The sequence below is a fragment of the Bos indicus genome, chromosome 13 (assembly GCF_029378745.1).
Source record: "Bos indicus isolate NIAB-ARS_2022 breed Sahiwal x Tharparkar chromosome 13, NIAB-ARS_B.indTharparkar_mat_pri_1.0, whole genome shotgun sequence".
NCBI lineage: Eukaryota > Metazoa > Chordata > Mammalia > Artiodactyla > Bovidae > Bos > Bos indicus.
The window spans coordinates 3,820,136-3,832,667 of record NC_091772.1 but is presented as its reverse complement, the minus strand read 5'-3'; the positions used below and the strand labels follow the sequence as shown (position 1 = coordinate 3,832,667).

The 12,532-nt window shown below is 52.2% G+C and overlaps 1 protein-coding gene across 1 annotated transcript in view; it reads left to right on the top strand.

The window, feature by feature from the left end:
- JAG1 (jagged canonical Notch ligand 1) overlaps positions 1 to 12,532 on the top strand; it is a 44,424-nt gene that overhangs the window by 10,735 nt on the left and 21,157 nt on the right. The window contains exons 4-9 of the mRNA XM_019972877.2: positions 4,310 to 4,564; positions 6,165 to 6,225; positions 9,949 to 10,079; positions 10,287 to 10,406; positions 11,108 to 11,221; positions 12,351 to 12,464. Coding sequence (XP_019828436.1) covers positions 4,310 to 4,564; positions 6,165 to 6,225; positions 9,949 to 10,079; positions 10,287 to 10,406; positions 11,108 to 11,221; positions 12,351 to 12,464 — 795 coding nt within the window. The remainder of the gene's footprint in view (positions 1 to 4,309; positions 4,565 to 6,164; positions 6,226 to 9,948; positions 10,080 to 10,286; positions 10,407 to 11,107; positions 11,222 to 12,350; positions 12,465 to 12,532) is intronic.

The window sequence follows — 12,532 nt, the reverse complement described above, 5'->3', positions numbered from 1 at the left end:
CTCTGACCCTGACCCTTGGAGTGTTGCTGCTGGTAACATTTCCCTCTCTTCTCACCTTACTTTTTCTTCCTGACTCTGGGATCGGTGAACATCAGAAGGGGCACCATAGGGCCAGCCCTGTCTCACTGGGCTGCCTGGGCCCACCTGGTTGCTGCTGAGCCCGTTACCAGAGGCTGCAGGCTGTTTGGGTCACCCCCTCCCTTTAGCATCTGAGTCGAGATCTGTCGTCTGTCCCGTCCCCGGGTGATGCCCTGTCCTGCGGTGGGGGTGGGGGGAGGGGAGTCTGTGCCCAGCCTGGGTTGTGGCTGGTGCCAGTCAGGGTTGTGGGCACCTGTTGGTTCTGCTCCCTCCCCTGCCATGTGTTGGGGGTTGGGTGAGTGTTATGTCACAGGGACCTGATTGCAGTGGTCACTAAGCATTGGGGTGACGGGGTTGGGGCAGGGATAGGCTCCTCAGCTCTCCCGGTGTCAATGTTGACACAGGCTGGTGGAGCGAGCATCCTTGAGGTTCCTGCTGGCTCCTGGTGAGAGCCGGATCAGGATACCTGCCGGGGTGTGCAGAGAGCCCCGAGCATCTGCAGGGCCCTTCTGAGGCCTCCCATCAACCCACAGGCCAGGGGGCTCTTCCCCGGAAGCGGGGGCCCGCCCAGAGCTGCCCAGGGTTGTCTGCTCCATTTGGGGGTTCTGGAGCCTCTCGTCCTTGCTGGGAGGTAAAACCATGGAAGTGCATCAAAATGTTGGGGTGGGGATAAAGGCCTTTCAGACCTTTACTCCTACAGTGAAGGGTTGCCTCCAAGTCGCAGGGTGTCCCCTGCAGGGCACTGAGCTCACCTTGTTAACCCAATGAGGAGGGGCTGGGGTTTGCTGGGAGTGGCTTACCCACTTGCTTTTCCAGCTTCCCTTCGCAGTGCTTCTAAGGTATCCTGAATTATAGCACGTTCAGAACCCAATGTGTCATCTTCCCTTCCCAAAGCGGAGCTTGCCTAGGGCCCTCGATGGGTGACTGGCAGCAGCGTTTGAACGCCCAGGACCATAATCCAGGAGTCTGGGCGGCACTCCCTATGTACCGCCCTCTCTCCGCATCGGCCTCTAATCCACCTCCGAGTCCTGAAAGTCTTGTGTCCAGCACCTCACTGGCATCTCACTGCAGTCCTGGTCTGCGCCACCTTCTGCTCATGCCTGAACTCCTATAGTAACGGCTGAATTAATGGACCTCTATCTGCCCTGGTCCGCTTCTGGTGCTTTCTGTGTTCTCCTGCCATCTTCATCTTTTCAAAGTGTAACGTTTGAGTGTCACCTTTCTAAGAGCCATTTGGCAGCTTCCTGTTGTCCTTGGGACAGGTATCTGTGTGGCCCCAAAGCCCCTCTCACAGCCCGGCTTTGTCTCCCTGTCTGCTCCATCTCACATGCCACACTGTCGTCGGTCACATATAATCGTACCCCACCAGTCACCAGAATGCATCACATTCTCTCCTGCCTCAAGCACGTGCTGTTCCCTCTCCCTGGAGACTTTTGCTTTTTACTCCCTTCACACTCTATGCCTCCCAAGGGGACTGTCCTCCATGAGGGCAGAACCTGAAGATGTGTAGTAACTCAAATGGAGTTGGCTGCTCTTTAGGGACCAAACAAGGCTTCAGATTTAGAGGCAGAGCCCTGAGCTTTGGAACTGAGAATTCCTTCTCACAGCAGCTCTGCAGTGAACCCTCAGGAGCAGAGCCCGGCCCACTCGAAGCCCAGGAGATACACATGTGTCAGGAAGTAGAGGATGGCCTTGCTGTCATCTGCCCTCAAGGTCATTGCTGTTACCTCTCAGGACTGAGCTATCTAAGGGTGTAGATTTTACTGTTTCCCAGAGCAAATGATTTCTTTTTATCACTCTGATCAATAGGTATGTAAACACAAGTTGGCATCCTGAGACCAGGTTTTCCTTATATCCTACTTAGCCTTCTTGGCCAAGGTTGCCATCTAGGTTTGTGGTTGGCGTGGTTCCAGGGTTCTGCTCATACTCGCCTCTCATGCCCTCCTCCTTGGCCTGCAGAACTGTTGCGGGTACTTTGCCTTCCATCTTCACGCAGTTCACAATTGCAGGAAGGCCTGCTAACATCCCCTTCTACTCTCTTTATTACTATTTATTATCATTGTTATCTTTGGCTGTACTGCAAGGCCTGTGGGATCTTAGTTCCCAGACCAGAAATCGAACCAGCGTCCCCTTCATTAGAATGTGGATTCTTAACCACTGGACCGCCAGGGAAGTCCCCCTTCCAGTCTTAAAGCTGGACTGCCAACTGAACTCGCCCAGAAACACTGGTAGTGCCCTGAGCTGATAGGAAGAATGATTCAGGTGGCAGGAGCTTAGAAGAAGCAGTCAGTAGACATGCTCTCTGTAACCCGGATGCCAGGAGTGTGTCACAGACACACTAGGCTCCCTCTCAGCCCTTAGGGAGAATCTGTCATGCAGGTATGAGGGCAGCTGTACAGCCCTGTTCGCCCCATTGAGGATTCCAACATGATGTCCCACAACATCTTCCGGAAACAGAAAGCATACCAGAGCACTGACACGGCAGCCTGTGCCTTTCGGATTACCCTGGACTGCCGTCTGAACTGTTTGTTGTTACCTGCCTGAGTGGAGGGGAGGCCTCGGAGCCAGGGCCAGTGTGTTTAAGTAATTCCTTTATTAAGATCTCATCATCACATGGTAATAGCTCACTCCACTTTTTAATTGAACCAGCAGAGCAAACACACAGTTAATAGAGGGACATTTTTGTCATTCTTTGGCCCGTGTTTATTTGCAAAACTCAGGTTAGGAAAGCGTTCTCTGCAGGTGCTTCATGCGTGCTGGGGTGTAGGTCTGCAGGTATGCGGGCTTGTCCAAGGCTTGTCCTGCCCAAATGTAAGCGCCCAGAGGGTGTGGACTGGGTGCTGTTTGAGGTGGAGGGTGGCCGAGGCCACCCAGGAGGCCCGTGTCCTGGTCACCCGTGGCGTTTGCCCAGCCTTGCAAATGAGCACAGGCCCTGGGCCTAGAAAAACAGGGGTGTGGGTGGGTAAGAATCACAGAGACACTGCACGTAGGCCCTAACGGTCGCTCCAAGGCGGCCTTAGATTTGACAAGGCTTCCAGGGTTGGTACTAGCAGGTTTAAGAAAATAAACACAGGACCAGGCTGGGTGCTGACTTGGGGCCTCGCTTCCTTCTCACAACCCTGCTCTGAGCTCTGGACACTTGAGTTTGGAGCTGTTTTTGTATTTGTCTCTTACCCTACTAGATGATGCGTGACCTCAGGGCAGGGACCACTGCCTCTTTCTGGAGCCGCTTTGGCCCCGGCTGAGTCTAGGCAGTCTTTAAGGAACTTGACTTGGTTGGAAAAAACCTTCAGTCCACCTGTTGGTAAACTGGGGTGAATGATTTTCCCATTTACCCTCTGGGCAAAGGTGAAAGTTCAAATACATCAAGTTTGTGGTATTGCTGTTTAAACACCAGCTTAAGAGGCAGCAAAGTTTTCAACTTAAAAAAAAAACACCCAGAATTACTCTTTGGCTTCCAGTGGAGAGTTTGGGAGTAGACACAGCTTTTCTAAAGCAAAATACACAACTCTAAAACCAGAAAAGAAAGGTTGCTAACCTTGACCTGGGATAAGGAAATTTCTTGGAGAGTAGCCTTCCATAAGAGAGGGGCCTCTTTCTATTACATATAAAGAGCTTTTGCAAACCAGTATTACCAGCAGCAAAAGAAGAGTTGGTGAAGGAGAGAAACAGGCTTGCAGTTCAGAGGAAGAGATACACGCGGCTTTGTCAAAAGGGTCCTCACGATCGGTTAAACACCCATTAAATGAGAAGGTCCAGTAACACGCAGTGTTGGCACTGCTGTTGGCAAAGTTTGCTCTGCTGGTGGGAGAGCAGGAGGACAGGGCTTCGTTTCTGGTGGTTGGAGTTTTCTGGGTGGAAGTGGGTTTGTGTGTGTGTCTTTGACCTAGTACTTCTGTTTCGGGGATACTTCTTTCTTTTAGAACAACATGCAGGCAAATACGTTCAAGGCCGTTCCTTGTGGCCTTCCTTATTAACAAAAGGCCAAAAACAATCTCAGTGCACATGTCAGAAGTGAGGTAGATAACTTCACTGTATTTGCAAACAATGAAATACTGGAAGTAAGAAGGTAAATGTATGGTGGTTGCCTCTGGAGAGGGAGGTGAATGGCTTATTTTCTGCCATCTTGTACCAGGTGCATTTGTTATTAAAAATCATCAGAATGGTTGGGGGAGAAATCTCCGACGTGAAGGTCACTGTGATTAATCCTTTTTTTTTCCCCCCCCTCTAGAACCTGACAGCATCATTGAAAAGGCTTCCTACTCAGGCATGATCAACCCCGGCCGGCAGTGGCAGACACTGAAGCAGAACACAGGGGTTGCCCACTTTGAGTATCAGATCCGAGTAACCTGCGATGACTATTACTATGGCTTCGGCTGCAATAAGTTCTGCCGACCCAGAGACGACTTCTTTGGACACTATGCCTGCGACCAGAATGGGAACAAAACGTGCATGGAAGGCTGGATGGGCCCCGAGTGCAACAAAGGTGTGTGTGCGTGCTTGACCGCTGTCACCGTGAGGGCCACAGTCTCACCCGCCTCCGGTCAGGTGGCATCTCGGGCTGGGAGATGGGGGCTGTTTTCTAGGCCCCAGACACAAAGCTGCTGTCGGTACCCACTCCCCCAGTGAGTCTTGCCCACTAACCCCGCACAGTGGCTCCATCTCCGGAGCGCTGTCCTGGGCTAAACGGATGCTGCTTGACGCCTAGCCCCTCCGGCTCAGCCTGTGAGTGGCTGACACGGGTGTGTGTGGGCCACACCCCCGCGGCCTTGATTCAGGGCTGCAGTCCGCACTCCAGAGCTGCACCTGGGATCGGGCCAAGGCCAGGCTCCGGCTCATTCCAGTTCTGGCTCAGCCGCTCCTCTTCTGCTTGCTGCCGTCAGCGCCTTCTCTCTGCCTGACCCCGCTTCTCAGGGTCCGTGCTTAAGGCCCCTGACCTCACACAGATCCTGGCTGAGATGGGGTTACCCAGCCAGTGTCTGAGAGCTTGTGAGAAACAACACCCTAGGCTCAAGGTGGCCTCCCGGCAACCTTCACTGGGCATCTCTGGGGGCAGGGCTTTGGGGGAGAGAGTGAGCGGTGAATCGAATGTACCTACAGTGGGATACACCTCAGACGTCCCGTCGATTGTCAGCCCCGAGTGCTAGAATTCAGGGAGTTGGCACCAGTTCACAGATGTGCAAAGAATTGTCTGTGGGCTTCACCTTTACAAAGCTTCTCATTCAGAGCAAATTGGTGGGTAATTCTAGTTAACCATATAATAGGCCCTTACGAACATTAACACACTCTGCTTGGTTCATATAATTTGGTAAATTCCTTTAAGATAAACTCAAGTTAAAAAATGAATTTTTGAACTGTGGCTGAAGGGCAGAGCAAAGAAGAATTTGCTGGTCTCTCAGGCAAAAATGCTTTCTTAAATAATTAGAGATAGGAATTTGAAAAGGTAGCCTTTCTGGGATCCAAATAAAAGGACTGATAAACATATTTTAAATAGTTGATGTCCTAAAAATCAGTAACAGTTACTTAAAAGTATCTGCCCACTATTTTTTAATGTCTGCTCAAAAATTTTTTTTCTGTAAAAGAAGCAGAATTGCTTTGTAGGAATACTTTGCAAAAAAAAGTACCACTAGATCCGGCTGGTGGATTAGCCTGCCAAGCAAGGTCGGCCTGGTTGGCTTTGTGAGTCCCGTGGGGTTTCTGAGACCCAGGTGTTTGGTCGGAGGGTTCTAGGAAGGCTGGAGGATGGAGGAAGGAAGATGACCAGGGGAGGATTAGGCCTTCTTTTTGTTTTGGCGAGGGTGGGAGCAGGGCAGGTATCCTTCAGAGGCACCCCTTCCCCTACCCACTTGCCTGCATTTTGTCCACACATAGCGTCGCGTTTGAGGATCTGCTCACGTGGCCTTGAAGTTTAAAGCTGGATTCGTTCTTGGGGCACCTCCCATCTTCCTCTCTTTATAGGGTACTTGAAATGAGATCTCTTAAAACAGTGGATTTTGTTGGATGAGGCCATTCCCGTGACTGGCCATGCGAGAGACTGGCAGCACTGACGCACCCTTCTTTGTTTCCCTTTTTTATCTTTTTTACAGCTATTTGCCGACAGGGCTGTAGCCCCAAGCATGGGTCTTGCAAACTCCCAGGCGATTGCAGGTAAACAACTCGACTTTTTTTTCCCCCTAATAATTATCCCTTTAATGCAAAAAGAGGACTGACTCTACTGTGAATATGCCTATCTTTCATTGGAGGACAAGAAAACTTGACCAAAAAAAAATTCAAATAAGCACATCCGAAGCTTATTAAATTATACCAGCTGTCCACTGGAATGTACATGCTTCTCTCTTGGAAAAAAAAAAAAAAAAAACTTCTGGGCATAGCGAGTGACTTCATGTATTAACGGTTCTGTAAATTGATAACACGTTGTTATAATCTTCCCCTTCAAGTGCTAATGGACTGTTCAGGACTGGGTTGGTGCTGGGGGCTCTCTCCTCCCCCCACCACCACGGTGTTCGGTCTCCCGGCCCTCCCCCACTTTTCCCATCAGTAGGGAAAGTGGAGCATTCTTTAGAATGGGATTAGCACGAGCTCCTGGCCCCCTTCGCAGGCGGGAGCCCGGCCGGTGCTGAGAGGTTAATGGCTGGGCTGGAATCTTGTCAGTTGAGCCTGATGAATGCAGACTTTTGCTGCCGACCTTTGAAGTCTGTTCTTTTATGGCGCGGGACAATGCAAGAAGCCAAACCTAGACCTTCCCACCCCCCCCCCCCCCCCACTTCCCGCTTACAGCTTTTGGAACTTCTTGAAATGTGCATCATGCCCATCTGGGAAAGGCTTGTCTCAGGAAATGCTGTGGCTGTCTGTGGCATTTTGACAGGAGCACCCACTTTACTCCCCTCCCAGACCTGAGGATTAGCAGATTTAATGTGACACTACATGGGTCCTTCGGACCTGTTGTTTTCGCCCCCAAAGCCACTCCAGTTTGAGCCAAGGGCAGCTTACGAATCCGTAGTCTAGAGCAGTGCCTCTCAAACTCACGTTACCTGGGGCTCTTGTGAGGTCTTGAATTCTGAGTCGGGGGCGTGTGAGGGGCAGGCGGATTTCGAGTCTCAGCAGTTGCAGCAAGCCTCCAGTGATGCCGCTGTTGCTGGAGGGACAAACCTCGGTACTGTGTCATTCCCCTAATTAACCGGGCGTGTGTGGAAATGCAGGTTCCAGGGTACCACCCTGCACCTAGATGATCCCACTCCCTCGGCTGGGCCCAGGGAATCTGCATTTTGACCGGCCCACCTCAGCCACATGGTTTTGCTGCTCAGAAAGTCTAGAGGACCGCCCTGGTTGCCTGCACCTCGGGGTGCTCCCTGCCACCTCTGCTCGCCGCCAGGAGCGCTGAGCTCTGAGGCTTGAGGCTGAAGTAGAGCTCAGGGCCACTGAGGTCAAACGGAAGAGGCTGCTCTGAGATGTCCCTGTCCTTGCACTCCAGAGAGGCGGTTATGCTCCCGGAAGCCGAGGGGGTTTGGGGCGGACCCTACCAGTGGGGGCAGCTGGCACCGTCGTGGGGAGCAGGCCCTGCTCCTGAAGGGTGCTCGCGGGTTCAGAGCAGCCGAGCTCGCGGGCACCCGCCTGTGTTGGGCTCAGATGACTATCAGCCAGGGGCTGATTTCTGCTCCCGTCATCAGAATAAACACGCCGCTGCCAGGGGAGGCCCTCCCAGCCAGAACAACAGGCTTTGTCTCCAGAGCTGAGCCCTTCCTCTCTCAAAGTCTCCCTCCCACTCCTGCCTGGACACGCAGGCCCTTACTGACTGAAGGTGTGACTTTCCCACACGGCATTTGCATAGCCTTCCACCCGGCTCCTTCCCCTTCCCTTGAAAGAAAAATGATAACAGAACCCTCTTGCGGCCAGAGGAAGTTCTGGTTGGTCTGCTGCTCCGTAGCTGGATGGCCCGCGACCTGTAAGCAGCCCTCTGGATGGTGGCCGACAAGGGTGTGTTTTTGTTCTGTTTCCTCCACATGAGAGAACCTGCCTGCCTCTCTTGCTCCCCAGTCGACCTGGGTTCCTTTTCCTGGATGCACGGTCTTGCTTCATTGCAAGCCTGCCAATAATATCAAACTTAATTGTGAATCATCCTGTGAGGAAAGTCGCTTCAATTTCTCATGAGAACCTTAATCATATATTATTAAACTGGGACAACTTTGTGGATGCCTGTTTTAGGGTCAGTATTTTTATTTGTTTTCTTTTGAAGTCATCCGTGGCCTCTTGTGGTTCCTTTTTTATGCTTGGGGATCCAGCTCTCATTAATTAAGAGCTGAGGGCAGGTCCTCAGCTGTCTCTTCTTGCATTTTGTTAAGCAAATTGAAGAGGTGTAGCAAGCCCTCATTTGGGAGGGAATAGGGGAAAGACAGTGACAAGAATGCTATTTCAAAAGCAACTCCCTCTTAATATCTACCTTCTAGGCTAAGAGTATCAAGAGCATCACTGTGAACTCCCACCAACTTGAGGGTCCACTTTTAAAGAAATTGCTACCAAAGCATTGACTTTGTTCTTCTTTTACTCCATTAAATAGTCATTTGTCATTTAGACTGAAGTTTCATTTCAGATCAACCGGAATCCTGTGTCTGATTTTTAAACCGCACATCCTGGTGGTTCTTTGTACTGGGGCGTGGATGGCTTGCTTTTAGAAGTTAGGAAGTGGTTAGTCAGAATTCTCAGGGGCTAAGTTGACTCGCGGCCATGGGTGATTAGCCATTAGCTGGATCCCTATAATTTTCCCATGACAAAGATTTTTAACTTGCCTTCAGCTCTCTGGAAGCAGAAAGCCTTTGCGTCTTGGGGTGCTTGTTTTCCCAAGTTCAGCTGAGTGGGAAGGGGGAGACGGTTCTGACACAGCTTTCGTGGGCCCGCCGTGGAAATGCTTGCCTACTGCTCTCCCTTGCTTACTCCCCCTTCACTCTGCCATGGGGGCCCCCTCCCCTCTGCTCCAACCTGTTTGCTGAAGCTGGATTTCTGAGAAGACACAGTTGCAGAGGGCTTGAAACCTGAGGGAAGAGTAGCTGAGCCCTGTCCCAGGTGAAGGTGTGTGCTTCTGGTTTTGTTTGAGGATCAAAGGCACTCTCTGGCCTCCAAAGAGTCCGATTAGCGATGCGCTTATTTATCAAGGAAACGCACCTCCCTTCCCCAATACTGGATAAACTGAGTTGACTCGGTTTTTGCAAAGTGAGAAATAACTGCTATAGAATAGAGAGCATAAGCAGCCACGATGATGGGTCATAGGTCACCCACAGAGCTGGCTCTGAGCACGGTCCGCTTTCCTCGCTGTCCCTGCAGACATGTGTCCAGAGATCCAACCCCATCTCTGCGAGGAAGGGTGCCTCCTCCCTCCTTGTCCCGTCTCAGGACGCCTCTGTGGGAGGCAGTTTTCTGCCACCCTTGATATCTTGATGCCTTGTTGTGTGCTGGGGTCATGCCTTGCTCTGAAAGGGACCCCAGTGGAGCTGCGGTGTAAAACTCGCCACATTTGCAGGACTTGTGCGTGGCTGCTGTCACTGGAGGGAGATCCCTCTCCTCCGCCCCTAGGGCTTGATTGATTCCCCACCCTGGGCTCCTGCAGGAACCCGAGAAGAGAGAGGGGCTTTGTGCAGGAAGGCCCTGCAAGGGCCTCTCCGTAGACAGCCCGCCTTTTGTCGGGAGTCACCTGGGCCTGGGAGGGGCCCTTGGTCCCACTGTGAAAATGTTTGTTCAGAGGGAACCCCTGGACGGACCTTGAGCGTCTACCAGGCGGTCACCAAAACTAGCAAGCCTGGGCTTCGAGGGCTTGTATTTTCTGGCTCGGCTCTCCCCGCCAGCTCTGGAGGGTAAGGCTGGCGTGCTGTGTGTCCCCAGGTGCCAGTACGGCTGGCAGGGCCTGTACTGCGACAAGTGCATCCCGCACCCCGGCTGCGTCCACGGCACGTGTAACGAGCCCTGGCAGTGCCTCTGCGAGACCAACTGGGGCGGCCAGCTCTGCGACAAAGGTGCGTCCACGCGGGAACTGGGTTTCCACTTTCCTTTATGTTTGTTTGTTGGGCTTTTATTCCAAATCTGCTTGAACTTGCCTTTAACGCTGTGAATTTGGGTTTATTTCTCTTGGTTTTAGTTTGTAAAGAGGAATGGGTCTAGGAACGCAGCAGATGGGCCGTCTCTCTGATTTTTGAGAGACTTCTTTGGGGTCTTTTTGGCAGATCTCAACTACTGCGGGACCCACCAGCCATGTCTCAATGGGGGAACTTGTAGCAACACAGGGCCTGACAAATACCAGTGTTCCTGCCCCGAAGGGTACTCCGGGCCCAACTGTGAAATCGGTAAGCAGTCTAGGTGCAAAGAAAGCCCCTTTTCCACTCTTTCTGTCTGCTCAACTCAAATACACTTAGAGACTTGGAAAAGGTGAAACTGCCCTCCGGTGTTAAGACCTGTGCTCCCAGCAGCTCCCTGGCTCTCTGAAACCTCCCTCCAGTTGCTCAGGTGTTTTGGGTGTGGCTGATTGCATCGGGGCAGCGTGTGCAGGGCAGTGACCCAGCTTCCAGTTGGAAGCTGGGAGAAAGGTGACCAGAGCTTAGCAAGAAAGATGACTTCCTTTTTCCCCAGACACAGTGGGGTTGTGTCCCACGCTTGCTTGCTTGCTTTTTTTTTTTTTTTAATATTTATTTATTTTAAATTGATGATTGGTTTACAACATTGGTTTGATTTGTTGATCATACATCAACATGAATTAATATGTTGTACCTATGTTAACACAGGTACGCCTGTGTCCTCTGCCTCTTGAATCTCCCTCCCACCCATTTCCACCCCTCTAGGTTATTTCAGAGCCCCAGTTTGGTCTCCCTGAGTCATTCAGCAAATTCCCATTGGCTATCTATTTACACATGTTAGTGTATATGCATCATTTCTTGAACAAGCTCGAGCTGGTGGCCCAGGGGTGGGCTTTGGGTGGGGTGGGCGGGGAGCTTGCGTCCGGTAGCCTCTTGGTGGGCGTCCCATGCTGATGGCCCTCTGGTGTCCACAGCGGAGCACGCCTGCCTCTCTGATCCCTGCCACAACAGAGGCAGCTGTAAGGAGACCTCCCTGGGGTTTGAGTGTGAGTGTTCTCCGGGCTGGACTGGCCCTACGTGCTCCACAAGTAAGTCCGGGCTTTGACCCGTGTCCTTGGTGCGGGGGTGGGTGTGTGGTGGGGGCCGCGGATCACTGTGTCGAGATGCAGGGCTATCGAGGCCCCATGTCATCTCAGTGCCGGGTCTGTCTCTGTGGGAGGGGCTCCCCTGTCTGAGGCAGGCTCCTAAGTCAGCACGTGCAGCTCTGACGGGAAGAGGCTCCCTGGGAAAGCTTCTCCCTTTGCACGTTCCCCCTGGAGCCCCGCCTCCTCTGGATTGAATCCTGGGGGCGGTGGTTCTCCTCGAAGCCCTGCAGACACCACCTGTGGGGGAGGTTGTCACTACTGAAGTTCATTGTGGGGACAAACATTTTCCAAGAGGGACCAGGGCTACCGAGTTACCAAGATGTGTGGGTCCTACCATTTCCCTTGGAGGTGGGGAGTCTGTACTCCTTAACAAGCCCCTGGATTCCTGGGGTGTCGCCAGGCCTGAGGTCCGCTGTCATCTACTCCTGAGAGCAGGAGGCAACACAGTTAAGGATTGGCCTGGGGTTGGGATCGCCCCCACTGCTTGTGGGACTCTGGTTGCTGCCAGCTGTGCCCTGTTTCAACAGAGAAAGGTGGCGTCCTCTCTTCCCATTTCCTGGGGCATGAAGGCTCAGCGAGCAGGTTCATAGGGAGAGTCTGCCACCTCCTGAGTGTGCAGGAGACCACCCCTCCAAAGGCCCTGGAGTCCAGTGCAGAAGTGGGAGGTTGGGTACCCCAGGCATGTTATTTTGAGAGAACTCTGTGAGCAGATAAGAATGTGATCTTTTTCACCAGTGAAGAAAGTTATTTATCCTTACTGCTCCTTAGCTATCTTTGAGCTGAGATGAAACTTTTCTTTAGAAATAAAGGTGGGCAGAGATGGTGTCCCAAATTACCAAGGGCTAACGCCTAGGAATCCAGCTGGCTCTCCTGCCTGCTTAGGTCGGGGATTAGATGAACTGGGCCAGTGGGGGATTTAAAGCTAAAATCGGGCCTTACCGTCATCGTGGCTGTCACTTCAGGTGCCTTGCTCTTAAGTGAAGGTCCCTCATGTGAGGGGTGGTGTTAAACTACCTGATTATCAAATGGACTGAGATTAAGTTGCCAACCCTCTCCTCTCTCTGTTGAACAGACATTGATGACTGTTCTCCAAATAACTGTGCCCATGGGGGCACCTGCCAGGACTTGGTTAACGGATTTCAGTGCGTGTGCCCGCCCCAGTGGACTGGCAAAACGTGCCAGTTAGGTAAGAGAGCCCCCGCACCAGGGTTAGCGTGAGTCCTCCGAGCTGTTGGGGAAGACGCATGTGACCGG